Source organism: Rhinolophus ferrumequinum, chromosome 24, assembly GCF_004115265.2.
Source record: "Rhinolophus ferrumequinum isolate MPI-CBG mRhiFer1 chromosome 24, mRhiFer1_v1.p, whole genome shotgun sequence".
NCBI classification, from domain to species: Eukaryota; Metazoa; Chordata; class Mammalia; order Chiroptera; family Rhinolophidae; genus Rhinolophus; species Rhinolophus ferrumequinum.
In genome coordinates, this window is record NC_046307.1 from 44,313,824 (window position 1) to 44,331,000 (window position 17,177).

A 17,177-nucleotide genomic window follows, 5' to 3' on the forward strand; every position below is an offset into this window, starting at 1 on the left:
TGAAATGATTGAAAAGTTAACACATTTTGTATCAAATCCTTTGTAGTTGAACTTTCTATACACAATGGAGTAAGTTCTCATTTTCGCATACATTCAGTGAATTTCAGGTAGGGCAATGCAGGCGTAAATGATCGGGGAGGACAGGAAGAGAAGTCAGAATAGCAGGGTGGCTGGGGGTGGGGGGGTGGGTACTGACCTCCTCACAAAGAAGCAGCGGCTTCCCGAGCTGCTTCTGACGCCCAGGAGCTAGACGTCCTGCCAGCCGCTGCCAAAGCAGGCACCAGATGCTTTTGGTGGTCCATCACTTGTTCTGTAAAGAACATGTTTTCTTTCTCATGTACACTCATTGGGATACGCCAACAGCGTTATTAAAAGGTGCCGAAAGACAGTTTCCAGGACATTTTCCAAGTGCTCTCCCAAGGCAGGGAGGTTGGAGGGCAAGCAGCCCTGCTCAGACCTGGGTCCTCTGTGGCCTGGCACGCTCCCGCCCCTGGCCTCCTCCACACAAGTCTCTTTGGGGAGCTGGGGTGCAGGGCTGCATCTGCCACTGCCAGCGATGTTCCAGCCTTCAGAAGCAAGCCAGATCTCCCTCCTGAAGCGTTCTGTACGAGCTTCCTGTCGCAGCTCTAACCAGTCACTGTAAATTCGGTGGCTTCACGCAAGTTCATTACTTAGTCGAGTGTGGAGGCTGAAATGCACCAGAGGCTCTGGGAGAAGTTTCCTGCCGTTTTCAGCTTCCAGAGGCGCCCTCATTCCTTCCCTGTGTCCTCCTCCCTCCTCCCTGGGCTGTGCCCTGTGTTCATTTCTCTGACTCTGGTCTCCTGTAAGGGCACCGTGATGCCCTTGCCACCCAGGCAGACTCAGGCTGCGCGGACAAAGCCATTCGTTCCCGTGCCCGGCACACGGCCCCAGACTGAAGGCCGCTGGCCACGACCAGGAAGCGTTTCTGAGCCGCTCATCGCGCGTCTGTGCCTCTGGGGCAGCTGTGGGGTTTGTCCTGATTCTCGCAGCAACCTGGACGTGCGTGGACAGTGCCCCCTCAGGGCTGAGTGTAAATCCATGTTCCCCTGAAACCTTTGGCAAATGACAGAGGGTGGGTCTGCGCTTCCAGTAACCAGGCTCAGGTCAGAACCAGCCACTGCGCTTGAACGGCCCCGTTGTGGAGTGTCTGCCTGCCCGGCCAGGTCTGCATTGCTGTCGACAGGAGACGCGTCTGCAGTCTGTCCCTGGCACCTGTTGCCCGGGCAGCGTGGCTGACATGGGGCTCACCTCACCTATTTTGTAACAAGCGTGTCTTGTTTTTATAGAAACAATAAAATCATTAGTTTAAAGAAGCTTATTGTGTTCCCATGTAATTTTACATCATCTATAAAGTACGTGCGTGTGGTTACAATTTTGTTGTCCTTGCATACGACCCAGTTTATTTTCCCTGGTAAAACCACGCTGCTTACGTGTTGGAATGCAGTGTGGCCCTTGCTGGTTTCTGCAGAGTGCAGGGCTGGCCCCGGGCTCCTGGAGAGCGGGGCTGTGCAGTCAGCTCTTGTTCCCAAAGGATGCTGACCGCATGCGCCCGGTCGTGGAGCCAGCCCTCAGTGACCTCCTCTAATACTGGTCTTGCTGGGAAAGAGCTGTCTGTGGTGTCTGTCATTCCACCCACCTGCTGCCTGGAGTCAGTCTTTCAGTGACATTAGATATGTGTGGATGACAAAGCAGGGATTTGATTATTGCAGGAGCCGTCCAAGAGCTTCCTGTTTGGCCAGCGGGCATGTGACTTGGTCGTTACACTATAAGCAACACCATGAGTCTCCAGTCTCTGGAGGAGGGGAACCCAACTCCACAGCTGCGTGCCGCTGCGTGTGGCAAAGCTAGGGGCACCTCCCCAGGAGAAGGGTCCACCCGCCTATCCAGGTGCCAGTCAGTCTGGGCTCGTGCAGGAGGCCTCACGCTCCCTACCAGCTTACTCATTAGGTAGTACGCTCGGCGGGGTGGCGCCATCATGTAGGGTTTGGGGGTGCTTGGGAAGGTGGAGTCGTGGCACCATCTGCCCCCGCAGATATTGGGCTGCTTTAGGTTGCTCTGGAGTGGGACCACGTGTGAGCTTGACCACGAATGCTCGACGTCCCTCCTGACGCTGGACTTGTGTGGCCGGAGTGCTTAGGAGCAGATGTGCAATGGCTCTTGCCCACGTCTGCCAGCCACCAAGTCCTGAGAGCTTCTCACCCAGAGCAGCAAGCGCCACTGGGCTGGGACTGGACAGGTCAGCACCTGGGGAGGCCTGGCCCACAGCCCACAGCAGCAGACCCTGCCTGGAGCCACCAGGCGGAAGTGAGCTCAGGTGGGAGAGGGACAGAGCATCACAGCCTGAGCCTCCCACTGTTTTCCATTTTCCACGGTGCCCTGTGGCGACAGGCTGGGGGGCACGTGGTTGCCACCTAGTGGAACAGGCAAGGAGGCGTGAGAGGCCAACACACCTGTCCAGGCCCAGAGCGCTTCCCTGGTGATCCCCAGAGGGCCCCTCTCACGGCCCCTGTGCCACCTTGCTCTGCAGGAGCGCAGGAGGCAGGCGACACCAGAGGCCCGGACCCCACCCTTCCCGCCTCCATGTGCTCCCCCCAGGCCTGCATCATGCCAGTCAGGCCTAGTCCCCCCACCCCGCCCTCCCTTCTGGACTCCCCGCAGGGTGGAGGGGCAGCAGTGGCTCTGAGGTAACAGCAGGGGTCCTGGGTCAGGAGCGCTGCCCGCCAGGCCAGCTGTCAGGCAGGGCTCTGGGCGCAGTGGTGGCCCGTCCGCAGGGCAGCAGCCCTGAGATGGACGTCTGGACAGGTTGGAGTGGGCTTGTCTGCTCCCAGCAGAGGGACTGGAGCCCGCTGGTGTATGGTCTGACCTCACTGACCCGGCCACGTCCCACAGCAGCCGGTCAGCCTGCAACAGCCCCTCCAGGATTGTTCCCAGGGGCTTCCAGTCCCTGGCACAGGCTGGGGGTTGGCCTTGGGGAGCCGTCCAGTGGCAGAGAGGGTGTGCCAGGTGGCTGCTTCTCTGGGGCCCTGCTCCCCTCCTGCAGCTACCCACCCAGACAGTTCACTGGCCCAAGGGTTCGTGTGCCCTGTCGTGCCTGCATTTGCTCCCCTCCCCTCCTGATGGACGGACGCCGGGGAGAGAGGGGCTGCAGGGAGGGGGCAGGAGAGCCCGTGTTCCTGAGTCCCACCTGACCTCAGGCTCTCCCAGGGTGGGACGAGCAGCCCTTGTCCCAGGTGCAGAGAGACCCTTCTGAGGATGCTGGGCTGGGGACCACTGGGGGGTGGGGTTGTTCTGTGGTCTAGGGAATTACAACACGGAATCACAACAACCTAGCAATGGGGGAGGGGCGGGCCAACCACTCTGGGAACCCGCTTTCTGTCCCTTGACTGAAGGGGTCAGTGGCACCTCAGGGACAGAATGTGGTGGCGTGGCGGCCCCTGCTGGATGGTGGGGGCACTGCGGTGCCGGAGGAGGGTCTCTGGAGGGGAGGGAGCTGAAAGTGGGACCCGAGCTGAGTGTGCCTAAGACCCCAGGTGTTCCTGACTAGCGACCAGCTGGGGGTGTGGGGGCTCGGTGAGTGAGGGAGCCCCAGCTGAGGCTCATCAACACCCCTGTTCACGGCAAGGTAGCACGGAGCAGGTGGCGCTGTGGCCTGGTGGTCACTGACCACAGCTGCAGACTGAGTGCGGGGCAGAGGCTACAAGGGATTAAAATAGAACTGGGGTCCCTCGGAGCTGGTGCTGGAGACGAGAGGGGCTGGGAGGTCTGGGGGTGCTGGGGCAGGGCCAGTCAGCCTCACTGGGTTGCAAGCCACCCCAAACTAAGCTTAAACAAGGCTGTTTTGTGGTGACCATTCTCGGGCTGTGAGAACCGCTCAGGCCGGTTCTCACCAGGAGATGGCTGAGGCTGGGGAGCCATGCTGGGAGGACACCAGCAGCGGGGGCTGACAGCCGGCATGGGCCTGGGGCTCTCTCCACCGGGGCTCTGCAGTGGGGTGGCCACACAGAGACGGAGACAGAGACAGCGAGTGGGGACAGAGACAGAGACTCTGAGACAGAGACTCTCAGACAGTGGGTGAGAGACAGAGACAGAGACTGCTTGCTGTCATGACCCAGACCCAGAAGTCCTGTGGCACCTTGCAGCCACCCTCCAGTGGTTGGAGCCATCAAAAGCCCCACCAGGTTCAAGGTGAGAACATGGATCCCACGTGTCACGTCGGTGGGAGGTGAGAAGGATGTCCGTCTGTTGAAGCTCAGGTAGGAGGGACTAGGTGACAGGTGGACGGATGGGCTGGGGTGCCCAAAGGGACCCCCCTCTGGGAAATGCAGACTCTGTCTCCTGCGTGTCCTATGGCACCTGTCTGAGCCCCGTCTGCTGGGTGGGCGTGTGGCCGTGGGTGCAGCCCCCCGCTGTACGCCTGAGGGGCCCCTCCATCTGCGGTGTGAGGGGCCCTTTGTGTTGGTCTCTGGCCTCAGGCCGGTCTGACCCTGGACACGACCTCAGGAGACGTGTGACCTGGTCAGTGCTTCCCAGCCTGTGTCTCCCATCTGCACAGCATAGGGGGGCTGCTGCCGGGTGGGATCAGATCCCCTTCCTGCCGGAGGGCCTGTGACGTCATGGCAGGCCCGAGCACAGGCGTGGGGAAGCAAGTAGCTGCTCGGCTCTCGAGCAGACAATGGAAAGCACTTCTCAGGTCTGAAGACTAAACAGGACGCCCAGAGGCAGACCCACAAGCCGTGTGTTCTGGGATGGGCGCCTCGTGGAGCAGGCTGTATGGCCGAGTCCTGTCCATCCGTGGTGTGGACGGATGGGCCTCGCAGTGTTTGACCATCACTCGCTGATGTGACGTGCTGCTGCGAAGCTGGGGGTACAAGTGTGTGACCCACACCTGTTTCCAACTCTCCAGCTCCGTACGCAGGACTGGAGCTGTGCCTTGACCACTGGAGGGGCTGCCGGACGGGTGTCCACCCCCCGCTTGTGTGCGCTTCTGAGGCCCCACTGAGTCCCACTTACTTTCTGTGTGTGAGTCCAGTGTCTGTGAGGGGGTGGCTCCTGGTGTCTCTCAATCTGCATGGCCTCGTGCTGACCTGCTTGTCACCTGCTGCTTGAGGCCATTTGTCATTAGGATACCTTCCCCATTGTTTAACTGGGTCACCTGACCTTTTATTATTGATTTGTAAGAGTCCTTTATAAGTGAATTTTTTTTTTGAGTTGCACCAATTTGTCTGTGAACTTAAAACCCACAGCTCCGTGGTCGCTGCTGAAAGGGGGCATGGCCAGGGAAAGAGAGCAATCCCCAGCATCCTAGCTCGGGCCTCGTCCTTCTCCCCAAACCATGTATCGGACCTTCTGAAGATGGAGTCTGCACAACTGTTCCCCCCTGGTCCCCACCCTGCCCCCAGGAGGGTGGCTGCCTGGGGTACCTGCCCTGCCCAGGCGCTGAGCCAGCCGCCTGCCCTTCCATCCCCGGGGACCTGGATGCAGCTCGAGCCGGAGCACATGGCCCTGGGGTCCTGCACGGCCTTCCACACCTACTCTCCTCCCTGGTCCACACACCATTTCTCTTTGGAAAACCAAGCAAAAAATATCTTGAAATGTCCCCAAACCTACTAAACAAACCTTAGCACCCCTGCCCCCGTGGAGAGGCCCAACCCCATCCCAGTGTCATCTTTGGGGACATCCTGGAGACCCGCACCTTATGAGGGGGTGTCTGGGGCTAGCGCCACTCCCAGACGAAGGGGTGCAGCCCTCTCTGGTCCCAGTGATCCTTCCGCTCCTCGGTCTGTCTTGGGGGCTGCGAGTCACTGATGCCTCTGCTTTGGGTCCAGGGAGGAGTGGCTCCCTGTGGCCCCATCTGCCTCATGTGCAAAGCTCCTAAGTGACGCAGCTGTGCCATGGGTCGTCTTTCCTTGTGCTTTTTCTGTTTCTCTTGCTGAAAACCAAGATAATCCTCCTTGTTGGGGTGGGGCTGGGGCTGACAGCAGTGGCTGCTGGATGGTGTGGGGTGAGGGCTGGCTGGGAAACAGGAACCATCCCAGCCCATCCAGGAAGCTGTCCTCAGGGCCGCTCACTTCAGCCCTGGCTTGCTACTGTCTTCACCCTTCTGGGCGGCTGGCTCGTTCCCTCAGCCTCCCACTCTGTTGTAGCTGACACTCGGGTGCCCCGTGGAGGGCTGCCTCCAGGGTGCTGACACCCACCAAATCCCCAGCTCCCCACTCCTGGGGAGACCCCCCCGGGGTCTGTCCCAGGTCTGGCATGGAGCAGGCCCAGGGAGGCGGGAGGGCAGAGGGAGAGGATGTGGCCACAGCCCCCACCCCTGGCCTGGCCCGGGCTGGAGGAGGGAGAGGCCTGGAGGGTGCCTGCGGGCCGCTGGCCCTGCTTCCGCTCTGCTCCCATCTTGCCCAAGGCCGCCGGGTCCTTGGGGATTGCCCAAGAGCTGCGATGCATCTGGGAAGGGCTCAGGGTGGGGTCTGGTTCTGGAAGGCAGCCCACGCTCTTCCTCCCACCGATGCCGGGCTGGGTGGGGCCTAATTCAGCCTCTACCTGTGGGTGCTCTCTGCTGGGCGCCCCTAGGATCCCTGTCTCCTCCCTCCTAAGCTGCTCAATGAATGCTGTCAGGTGAAGGGCCCTAGGGAGGAAGGCACTGCTCTGTCCCCCCCCCTCTCTCGGCCGCTGGAGCCGAGTCAACCATGAAGCTGTGAGTTCATGAGCACTGGCGTGTGCCCAGCTGTGTGGGGCCTGGCTGGGAGGGACTGGCCTGCTGGCCACCCCTCTGGGCTCAGTGCATCCCCCACCCACCCCAGACAGGAGTGCCTCCCCACCTGCTTCACAGGCTTTCCTTAGGAACCTGGAGACAGTAGGTCCTGGGGAAGAAGAGCTGACAGTGGCAAGTGGTCGATGGCCGGTGCCCCACCAGGCTCCAGGGGCCACCTCTGCAGGGATGGGGGCACCCAAGCCCTTACGCCACTTCCTTCTGTCAGAGCTTGTCCCCTTCACGCCCTCCCCCAGGCACCCCACATCCTCCCTGCAGCTTCCCCTCTCCTTCCTCCAGTCCTCCTTCCGGCCCTCACTCACCCCTTCCCTTCCTGGCTTGTGACAGCCTCTCAGCCGTCCTGTGGACCCTCTGTGCCCGCCGTTGGCGCCCAGGTCACGTCGACCCCTCTCCCCTGCCTTGTGCAGCCCCCTGATTGTCCGACTGACCTGGGCTCTGTCTCCAGCCCTCTGTGTCTGTGCTCACGGGCTCCCAGTGGACCCCTCCCTGGACCTTCTGTGGGCTTTGGAGACCACCATCCCCAGGGCCTCCCATGGGCCACGAAGCCCTGGTCCTGGGTGTTTCTCCTCCCCAGCGTGTGTCTCTCCTCCATGCCCACTCCTCCAGGACCCCGCCCTCAGGCCCACCCTTCCCAGTCCACCCCCCACCACTCCCCAGGCAAGTGCAGACCTGACTCATCATTCTCCTTACTCCCCAAGCCCCTCAGGACAGGGGCCACCCTCCCAGGACTGGGCCAGGACCGGGGAGAGCACGGTGGCGGGAGCTGGTTCCTCCGAGGCCGTGGGGGAGGGTCTGCTGCTGGCCCCTCCTCTCACTTTGGAGGTGGCTGGCAATCCTGGGCCTTCCTGGGCATGTAGGTGAGGCGGCCTCCTCCCTGTGTGTCAGTGTCCAGGGAGGCCCACCCCAGTGACCTCACTGTCTCTTGCTCATCGGCAAAGACCCTGTCTCTGATCAGGCCACGTTCACACATGTGGGTAGGACTCCAGCATGTCTTTTTGGCGGAGGCAGTTCAACCCGTGTCACAAGCCAGCAAACAGAAAAGCACACTGTGGAAACACCCCAGCAGCACTGGGGGTGGGGGGACACGGCGTCCAGGCCCGTCCATTCTGAGGTCGCCTCTTCCAGGCACCGCTGCCAGGCCCCCGGTGTGGGTCCTCTGCCCTGGAGCAAACCTCACTTTCTGCCGGCCAGTGCCCAGGGCCAGACCTCTGCTCTCAGGGCATCTCTGCCCCCCTCCCAGCCCCAACCCAATTCCTCCTCCGTCAGCCTGTTTCTCCTCCCTGCCCAGAGCCGAGGCTGCAGCCAAGCCTGCCTTTAGCTTTAGAGTGTAGTCCACTCTCCCTGGCTGGGCCAGAGGGACCCTGTCCAGCGCTCGCCAGCATTTGTGTCCTGTGACCCCCACATCCCCAGAGCCTGCTCTCCATCCAGGGACTTGATGATGAGGCCTGAATTCAGGCCCGGAGCGTCCTGCCATCTCCCCAGCCATGGCCCCCTAACCCTGGTGTCTCTGAAGAGAAGTGAAGGTCATTGTCATGGGGCAGAGGACGTGGTGGAGGGGCTGCACGGACCAGAAAGGGTTCTTGGTGGTCACACCAGTTCTTGCTTTGGTGATCTTAGAGATCCGGGTAGTAGAATGTCCGCTTGTCGGGATACGGAAACTGTTGAGAGTTGGTTTCTTCTGTGTTCTCCTCAAGGGGGTGCTGGGACTGCGGCGGCTCTGGGCCTGATCAGCTGGGGTCCCGGGCTGGGGTGGGAGCTCTGGGCTCCTTGTGCAGCTTTTTCCTCATTTGGGGGATTCTGCCTGGGCAGTCCAGGAGGTAAGACCAGAAGGAACAAGAGCTGCCTCGTGTTGTGACAGGCCAGGGACCGTTCCGGAAGGGAGCTGAGGGCTTATTACCAGTGGGTGGTTCACAATGGTCTACAGGGGGGGGGGGGTGAGACTGATTTTTCAGTCTAGTACTGTCTCAGTTTGTTCTTAACACGATGCATCATTGCATTAGTAATTTAAGAAGAAAATGGAAATAATTTGAAGAACTGTAGGGGCATGAAGGAAAGGGAACATCCTTTTTGTTTTGTTTTTTAAATTTTTTATTGGGGAATATTGGGGGACAGTGTTTTTCCAGGGCCCATCAGCTCCAAGTTGTCTTCAACCTAGTTGTGGAGGGCGTGGCTCCCTGGCCTATGTGGGAATTGAACCAGCAACCCTGTTGTTCAGAGCTCCGGCTCTGACCACTGAGTCTTCCACCGCCCAGGGAACACCCTTTTTGTTTCCTGTCACCTGCATCTCTCTCCATGTCACCCTTCTGCGTGGGTCCCTGGCCCCTTACACAGGAAGCTTTCTCCAGGGCACTGTGGCCCAGGCCGGCCCTGTCCCTGCTGAGCATGGGAGCATGGAATGGGGGGGGCCCTTGTCACCCGCTGGCCATGTCCTCGCAGGGCAGGGATGGTGTGAGCACGGGTCCCCAGCACTGGGTGCTCAGCCCTTCCTTCAGCATCAGCGGTGTGCCCTCCGGGCTTGGCAGCCGTGCTGCCCGCTGCCTGGAAGGCGCACCGGTGCGGTCCCCTGCCCGAAGGACGGCAGGGCGATCACACCCAGGCCGGCAGTTCTTTGGCTCGCCCGCTCCCGCCCGTGTGGCTCGTGGCATTGTGCTGCGCAAGTGCATGTTGGGCTCGCTGGGGATGGGCAGCGGGACGACCTCCCCGGACGGGTCCCTGGGGCGCTCGGGCTAGGGGCGGCGAGTGGGCGCCCCAGGAGGCCTAGCGCCCGCGCCGCTGGGGGCCGCCCGCGGGCCGTTCCGGCCAAAGCGCGCGCTGCGCCCGGGGCCCTGCGCCGGCACACGCTCGGCAGCCGCGGCGGCGACACGAGCGGCGGCAGCTCCGGGCCGGGCGGCAGGAATGCGGAACCGGCGCGCGGGCTGAGGCGGCCCAGGATGGCGCAGGGGCGGCGGCGGGCGGCCTGCGTGGGGCCCTAGCGCGGCGGGGTGGACGCTCCCAGCCCCCGCCCGGCCCCGGCCCGGGCATCGCGAGCCATGGCCAGGGAGCAGCGGAGGGCCCTCCTGGAGCTGCTGCAGCGGCCGGGAAACGCGCAGTGCGCCGACTGCGGCGCCCCCGGTGAGTGCGGGGCTGCGGGGGGTGCGGGCCCCGGGGAGTCCGCCCAGGGTGGGTGCCGGCCTGGATGCCAGCCCCGGGGACAGGGAGGAGTGCTGCGGCGCCTGCGTGGCTTGGTCCCGCTCGGGTGGGGCGCGGGCCCCGGAGTGCACCTGCGGGGACCCGGGCGTCGCCAGCCCGCGGCCCCCCGGACAATGGCTGTGTCCCCTCTTCCCCTCCCCCCATCCCTCCGGGCTGCGTGTCTCGCTGTCACCCCGCGGACCGCGGCCGCCTTGAGAGACCTCCGGCTTCCTAAAGAAAGAGGAAATCGGGGCCGGTGACCGGCTGCAGGGAGACATTGGGCGAGCTCGCCCGCGGGCTTCTGTGAGTGGTTGTGGGGGTCCACCTGGCTCCTCGCCACCTGGAGGTGATGTCATGGACTCCCTTCTAGAGCCACCCTCTTGCACCGCGCCAGAGCAGGAGGAAGCCCCGGCTGCCTCCACGTGGACCGGGTGGGTAAAGGGCGCCCCTCCTCTTAGCGGGGTGCCTTGCTACTCTGGGGCAGGTGGCCAGTTCAGGCCGGGCAGGGGCAGCTGCGGCTGGGAACACGCACGTGGCCCACCTGCACCCCATCTTCCCAGCAGGTGTCGCCTGGACTTTGCCCCTGGGTGGTGCCGGTTCTGGGTGATTTCCAAGGTGCCAGGGTCCTGGGAGCTTCCACTCCCTTCCCCAGCTACTTTCCTGCGATTGGCAGGAACAGAGACCCACAGGATCTGCTTCTGGGCCGCAGCCCCTGGCTGATCCTCACAGCCTCTAGGGGCTCACCTGTTCATGTCCCCACTGTCAGGGGGCCCACTCGGGCTGTCCCCAAGGAGGACACTGGACACTCCACTGGGGCCTCCTAGCCTGAACCCCTGAGAACAAACCTAACACACGCGTGGAGTGGCTGAGGTCCCCAGAGAGGGAAGGTGGGAAGATGCTGCATTTGTCCCAGATGCCTGGCAGCCCCTGGACGTTCCCCAAACAGGGTCCAGACCCCAGCTTTCCCTTGTGGGCCACCCACTGGTCTGGGAGGGGTCTCTGACAGCCGCAGGTGCTGGGAATCCTCTGATGAGCTGCAGTGTCCCGCAGGCTTTTCTAGAAGCGTGTGGGCTGAGGTGCCTTTGCCTGGCCTCCACTGACACCGGGCACTGCTCCTGCCAGCGGAGCCGGCTCACCCCAGACTCACCTCACCGCCCTCTCCCCCACCTGTATTTCTACTTGTTCGGGAAAGCGGGCCATGCCAGGGAGAGATCGGGAAGAAAGGGCAGACAGCACGTTCCTCTCTCAGGCTTGGCCTGAGGAGGGGGGTAGGGAAGGAGGGAGGGCTGGCCCTGTCCCTGTCCTTCCTGGCCACACTGTCCAGAAGTGCCTTCTTTGGACCTAGAGCCTCCCACCAGCTACCTCTGGCACCCCCAGCCTGGCAGGAGGGAGGGTTCTTCCTCAGCGTGGTGGGTCCTGCAGGTGCCGTGCCCAGCCCACCCACTCGCCTAGGGGCTGTGGTCAGCAGCAGGCTCTCACAAGCCCAGCTCTCCCTGGCACTGGGGCCAAGCCTCTGGTTTTCAGAGTTGGTCCATGTCACCCGCATCTTGTCCCATCTGGCAGGCAGCCTGTGGAACAGGCAAGGTGTGGGTAGTCGCCCCCATTTTACAGCTGGGGAAACTGAGGCCTCGAGAACTGAGCAGACCAGGGCCCCTGATGCCCGGCTGCAGCCCCCTGCCCACTCTGCTAGGCCCCTCATGGCCTCTCCCCTGCTCCAGGGGTGTCCTGTCGGAGGACTCTGCCCAGCCTAGCTCTAGGCCCCATAGAATGCCTGCCCACGGTGTCATGCAGGACCCACGAGAACGCTCCCCGCACCAGAACGCAGGACATGGTGAGGCCAAAAAGGAACACCATGGAGCCATAGACAGGGGAGTCATACCAGTATGTTCTCGCTGGCGGCTGGGTTGGAGACACAGGGAGCAAACATCCGCCAGTACCCCTACAAGGGGTCTTCCTGCACCCCAGTGTTGCTGGCGGCCGGGTGAGACATAGGAAGTAGGAGCCACACGATCCGCAATCTGCCGTCTACTTCTCTGCCTGCCAACCAACCAACCTCTTGCTAACTGCAATCCGTGCTTGCTAGTTCAGCCACGGCAGTTATATTAGTGGCCAGTGGCTAACCGGTTACAGCTGACGGCCATCTACTACCTGAGCCAGCACCTTTCCCAGTGAGGCCAAGAGCCTGGAAACTGCTCTCTGGGACTCTGTCCCCACACATGGTCTGTGCTTCTCTGCTGAGCCCTGCTGGTCTGTCCTTGTTTGGTGATGCTACAGGGTGCCGCTGGGGCCTCCTGTACCTGCTGTGCCCAGATGGACAACCAGGGACCCCACTGAGGGGGCACGAGGCGGGACGGTGTGTGACGCTGTTGTCAGAATCCCATCACACAGCCCAGCCAGGAGCAGGGCATCACTAGGGTGAGGGTCCCACAGCGTTGGATCTGGACAGCGGACACAGGGCAGGTCTGGCCGCCCCTGTCCACTAGGCCTGGGGTGTTTGGGAGCATACTTGAGTAGTCCTGGCCAGCTGGCCTGCGAGGGCTGCTGGGAGGGAGGCAGTCTGGGGGTCCCTGCAGCCGCCCAGCACCGGCCCCCAGGCCCTCCCCACTATCTGCCCCGACAGTAGGCTCATCCGTGCCTGTAAGCACGGCCCTGGCTCAGCCTCGTTTCTCATTACAGGCCGGGGGTGGGGGGGCAGGGAGAGGAGGGAGGAGGCAGCACCTTTGTACAGTTGCTCCGAGTCGCCTACTCGGGGGGTGAGGGACGGACCCTCGCCTTCAGCCTCAGTTCCAATGACCCAGAAGGACATGGGGGCCTCAGGTCTTTAATCGGATTGGGCTGTGGATGGTAGTTTTGTGGTACTTGGATGCACTTTACCTGGGCTTCTGAATGGCCTGGCGTACCTGGGCCTTCCTATTTGAGAGCCCTGGCTCGGTAAGGAGAGCTTCATTTCCGGTGAGATGGATGGTTTGGGGCGCTGTGTGGAGACCTTGCTGCTGCAGGAGCCGGAACCCGGGGATGTCTGGGCGTGACTGGCCCTGGGTGCCTGTCCTTGCAGGGCTGAGGCTGGAGTCTGTGCCTACCAGGCCCGGAGGGTCTGCACTCAGAGCAGGAGCGCCACATTCAACCCAGAAGGCTTCAAGGCAGAGGTGACTTCAGATGTTGCTATAAACCAGGGCAGGGGAGGAATTTCAGCCATTTGGCTGAGTGTGGGAGAGGGTCTGCTGAGAGGGTGGCAGGCAGGGGCTGCTGAGAACTGGGCTGGATGGACAGTACTCTCCCAAGTCCCCCGCCTGGGCAGCAGCCCACCTCATTTTGGGGTTTAAAATGTTTTCCCATAGTGGTAAAACATACAGTACATCCTTGAATAATGTCATTTCGTTATCACGTTGCTGAAGAAAAAAATTGATCCACGGCAGGTCCATCTGTGTGGAGTTGGCACGTTCTCCCCACATCTGTGGGGTCCTTGTGGGGACTCAGGTTCCCCCCCACCCCAGAGATGAGCGTGTGAGGGGCGTGTCAGACTGCCCGTCAGAGTGCATGAGTGTGTGTGTGTGTGTGTGTGTGTGACCCTGCGGTGGAAGGGCGTCCTATACAGGGTGGGACCGGCCTGCGCCCTCAGCTGCCGGGAGAGGCTCCGGCTGCCCTGACCCTGAACTTGAATAAGTGGGTTGGAAAATAATGACCTTACTTATTTCTATTCATCTTTCTTAAATGTATGTAGAGCTCACATTTATTTCAACGTTTAATATTAGAAGTGTTTGGGTTCTTTATTTAGAAGCTTGGTGATGTTTTGTGATCAGAAGTGTGCCGTAGGAAACCCAACTCGGTTCATGTCCCTGAGCCGCAGGTACAGTTGGTTTTCCTTATACGTCGCTTCACTTCAAGTCAGTTTCCAGGAACCTCTCGATGCTAAATAAGGACTCACTGTACAGCGTGAACAGTCCCTTTTTAACCATTGTATGTGTGCAGGCCAGGGCACTCGTGTGTCCACACTGCTGTGCAGCCCTCACCACCGCCATCTCCAGGCCTCCTGGTCCTGTAAACCTGGAAGGGCACACCTGTTAATCAGCTCCCCCCTGCCAGCCCCTCCCCCACCCCTCTCTCTGTCTATGACTCTCCTCCAGGGACCGCATATGCCAGCAGCCACACAGTGTGTCCTTCAGTGCCCGGCCCATTCACTCAGCAGTGTCCTCAGGGTCCATGCATGTCGGAGCAGGTGTCAGAGTTTCCTTCCTTTTTTTTTTTTTTTAAAAGAGCTATAATTGACATATAACATTGTGTTCGTCCGAGGTGGGCAGCGCAGTGGTTCAATACTTGTGTAGACTGTGAAATGGTCACCACAACAAGCCTAGTGAACATCCTAACCTCACGGTTACAAAGTTTCTTCTTGTGATGGGAACTTCTAATATCTACTCTCTTAGCAACTTCCAAATGTTTGATACGGCATTGTTACCACGGTCACCACGGGGGACATCGCATCCCCAGGACTCATTCATCTTATTGCTGGAATTCGTACCTTTTGACCCCTTCACCCGTTTGCCCACCCCCCTCTGGCAACCACCCATCTGTTCTCTGTATCTATGAGTTCGAGGTTTTTGTTTGTTTTTCTTAGATTCCATGTGTGGTATTTGTCTTTCTCTGACCTGCTGAGCGTAATGTCCTCAAGGTTCACCCATGTTGTTGTAAATGGCAGATTTCCTTCTTTTTATGGATGAATAATATTCCAATGCGTAGGTGTATACCACATTTTCCTTATCCTCTTATTCCTCCATGGACACTCAGGCTTCCATGTCTTGGCTGCTGTGAAGAATGCAGCAGTGAACACGGGCTGCAGGTATCTTTTCGTTAGTGTTCTCATTTTCTCCGGATAAATATCTAGGAGTGGACTTGATGGGTCATAAGGCAGTTCTAGTTTTCTACTGATTTCCATAGTGGCTGCACCAATTTGCAATCCCACCGACTGTGCACGAGGGCTCTCTTTTCCCCACGTCTTTTCTCTTCTCGCCAACACGTGTTATTTCTTGTCTTTTTGATGATGCCATTCTGACAGCTGTGAGGTGATATCTCACTGTGGTTTTGATTTGCATTTCCCTGATGCTTAGTGATGGTGGGCATCTTTCTATGTACCTGTTGGCCATTTGGATGTGTTTTGGAAAATGTCTATTCAGAACTTATGCCCATTTTTTTAATGATTGTTTTTTGTTTTGTTGTTGAGTTGTATGAGTTTTTATATATTTTGGATATTAACCCCTTACCAGATAAATGATTTGTAAATGTTTTCTCCCATTTGGTTGGTTGCCTTTTCATTTTGTTGACGGGTTCCTTTGCTGTGCAGGTGCTTTTTGATGTCATTCCACTTGTTTATTTCTGCTTTTGTCGCCTTTACTTTTGGTGTCAAATCCAAAAGATCATTGTCAAGACCAATGTCAAGGAGCTACCACTATGTTTTCTTCTAGGAGTTTTATGATTCCAGGCCTTACATTCAAGTCTTGAACCCATTTTGAGTTTGCTTTTGTGTGTCGTGTAAGACGGGTTCAGTTTTATTCTTTTGCATGTGTCTGTCCAGTTTTCCTAACACCGTTTACTGATGATACCATCCTTTCCCCATTGTATGTTCTTGGCTCCTTTGTCATAAATTAATTGACCAGATTTGGGTGGATTTATTTCTGGGCTGTTTTTTCTGTTCCATTGATACATGTGCCTGTTTTTATGCCACTACCATGCTGTTTTGGCTACTGCAGATTTGTAATACAATTTGAAATCAGGGAGTGTGATGTCTCCAGCTTTGTTCTTCTTTCTGAAGATTACTGTGGCAATTCAAGGTCTTTTGTGGTTCCATATAAATTTTAGAATTATTTGTTCTAGTTCTGTGAAAAATGCCATTGGTATTTTAACAGGGATTGTATTGAATGTATAGATTGCTTTGGGAGTAAGGACATTTTAACAATTTTAATGTTTCCTATCTATGAGCACAGTATATGTTTCCATTTGTTTGTATCTTTGATTTCTTTCTTCAGTGTCTTACACTTTTCTGAGTACAGGTCTTTCACTTCTTAGGTTAAGTTTATTCCTAGATATTTTATTATTTTTGTTGCAGTTATAAATCGGGTTGTTTTCTTAATTGCTCTGTTTGTTATTAGTGTATAAAAACACAACTGATTTTTGTATATTGATTTTTGCATCCTGCAAATGTACTGTATTTATTTATTAGTTCTAACAGTTTTTTGGTGGCGTCTTTAGGGTTTTCTATATACAGTACTACCTCATCTGCAAATAGTGAAACTTTTAACTTCTTATGATTTGGATGCCTTTTATTTCCTTTTCTTGCCTGACTGCTCTGGCTAGGACTTCAGTACAGTGTTGAATAACAGAGGTGATGGGGGCATACCTGTCTTGTTCCTGATCTTAGAGGAAAGGCTTTTGGCTTTCCACCATTGAGCATGATGTTAGCTGAGGGTGTGTCATATACATACAGCCTTTGCTATGCTGAGGTACGTTTCCCCAAACCCACTTGCTTGAGAGTTTTTATCATAAATGGATATTGGATTTTGTGAAATGCTTTTTCTCTATCCATTGAGATGATCATATGATTTTCATCCTTCGTACGTTAATGTGGTGAATCACATTGATTGATTTGCATGTGGTGAACCATCTTTGCATCCCTGGGATAAGTCCCACTTGACTGTGTTGTCTGATCCTTTTAATGTTATATTCGATTTGTTAGTATTAGGTAGAGGATTTTTGCATCAGTGTTATGTTCATTAGAGATCTAGGCCTGAAATTTGGTGTGTGTGTGTTGTCTTTGCTTGGGTTTAGTGTCAGGGTTATGCTGTCCTCATAACTTGAATTTAGAAGTGTTCACTCCTCTTCTGCTTTTTGGAAGTTTGAGAAGGATTGGTATTAATTCTTTAAATGGTAGAATTCACCAGTGAAGACATCTGGTCCTGGACTTTTTTGTGTTGGGAGGTTTTGATTACTGATTCAATCTCCTTACTAGCAATCAGGCTGTTCAGGTTTTCTGTTTCTTCATGATTCTGCCTTAATAGGTTGTATGTTTCTAGGAACGTATCCACTTCTTTTCGGTTGCACGATTTGGCCTATGATTTGGCTATGACTGCTCATAGTGGCCTCTTCTGATTCTTTGTATTTCTGTGGTCTCAGTTGTAACATTGCTTTCATTTCTGATTTTATTTGAGTCTTCTCTCTTTTTTTCTTGGTG

At 57.5% G+C, this 17,177-nt stretch overlaps 1 protein-coding gene across 6 annotated transcripts in view; it reads left to right on the forward strand.

The window, feature by feature from the left end:
- Nucleotides 1-9,625: 9,625 nt before the first annotated feature.
- Nucleotides 9,626-17,177, forward strand: part of ADAP1 (ArfGAP with dual PH domains 1) — a 48,844-nt gene continuing 41,292 nt past the window's right edge. For 2 of the 6 annotated variants that reach the window (XM_033095726.1, XM_033095729.1), the window contains exon 1: nt 9,626-9,901. In XM_033095726.1, the coding sequence (XP_032951617.1) occupies nt 9,820-9,901 (82 nt within the window). In that variant the 5' untranslated portion in view covers nt 9,626-9,819. Of the gene's footprint in view, nt 9,902-10,251; nt 10,390-17,177 lie in introns of those variants that run through there. The other 4 variants (XM_033095728.1, XM_033095724.1, XM_033095725.1 and 1 more) reach the window with 4 other exon arrangements.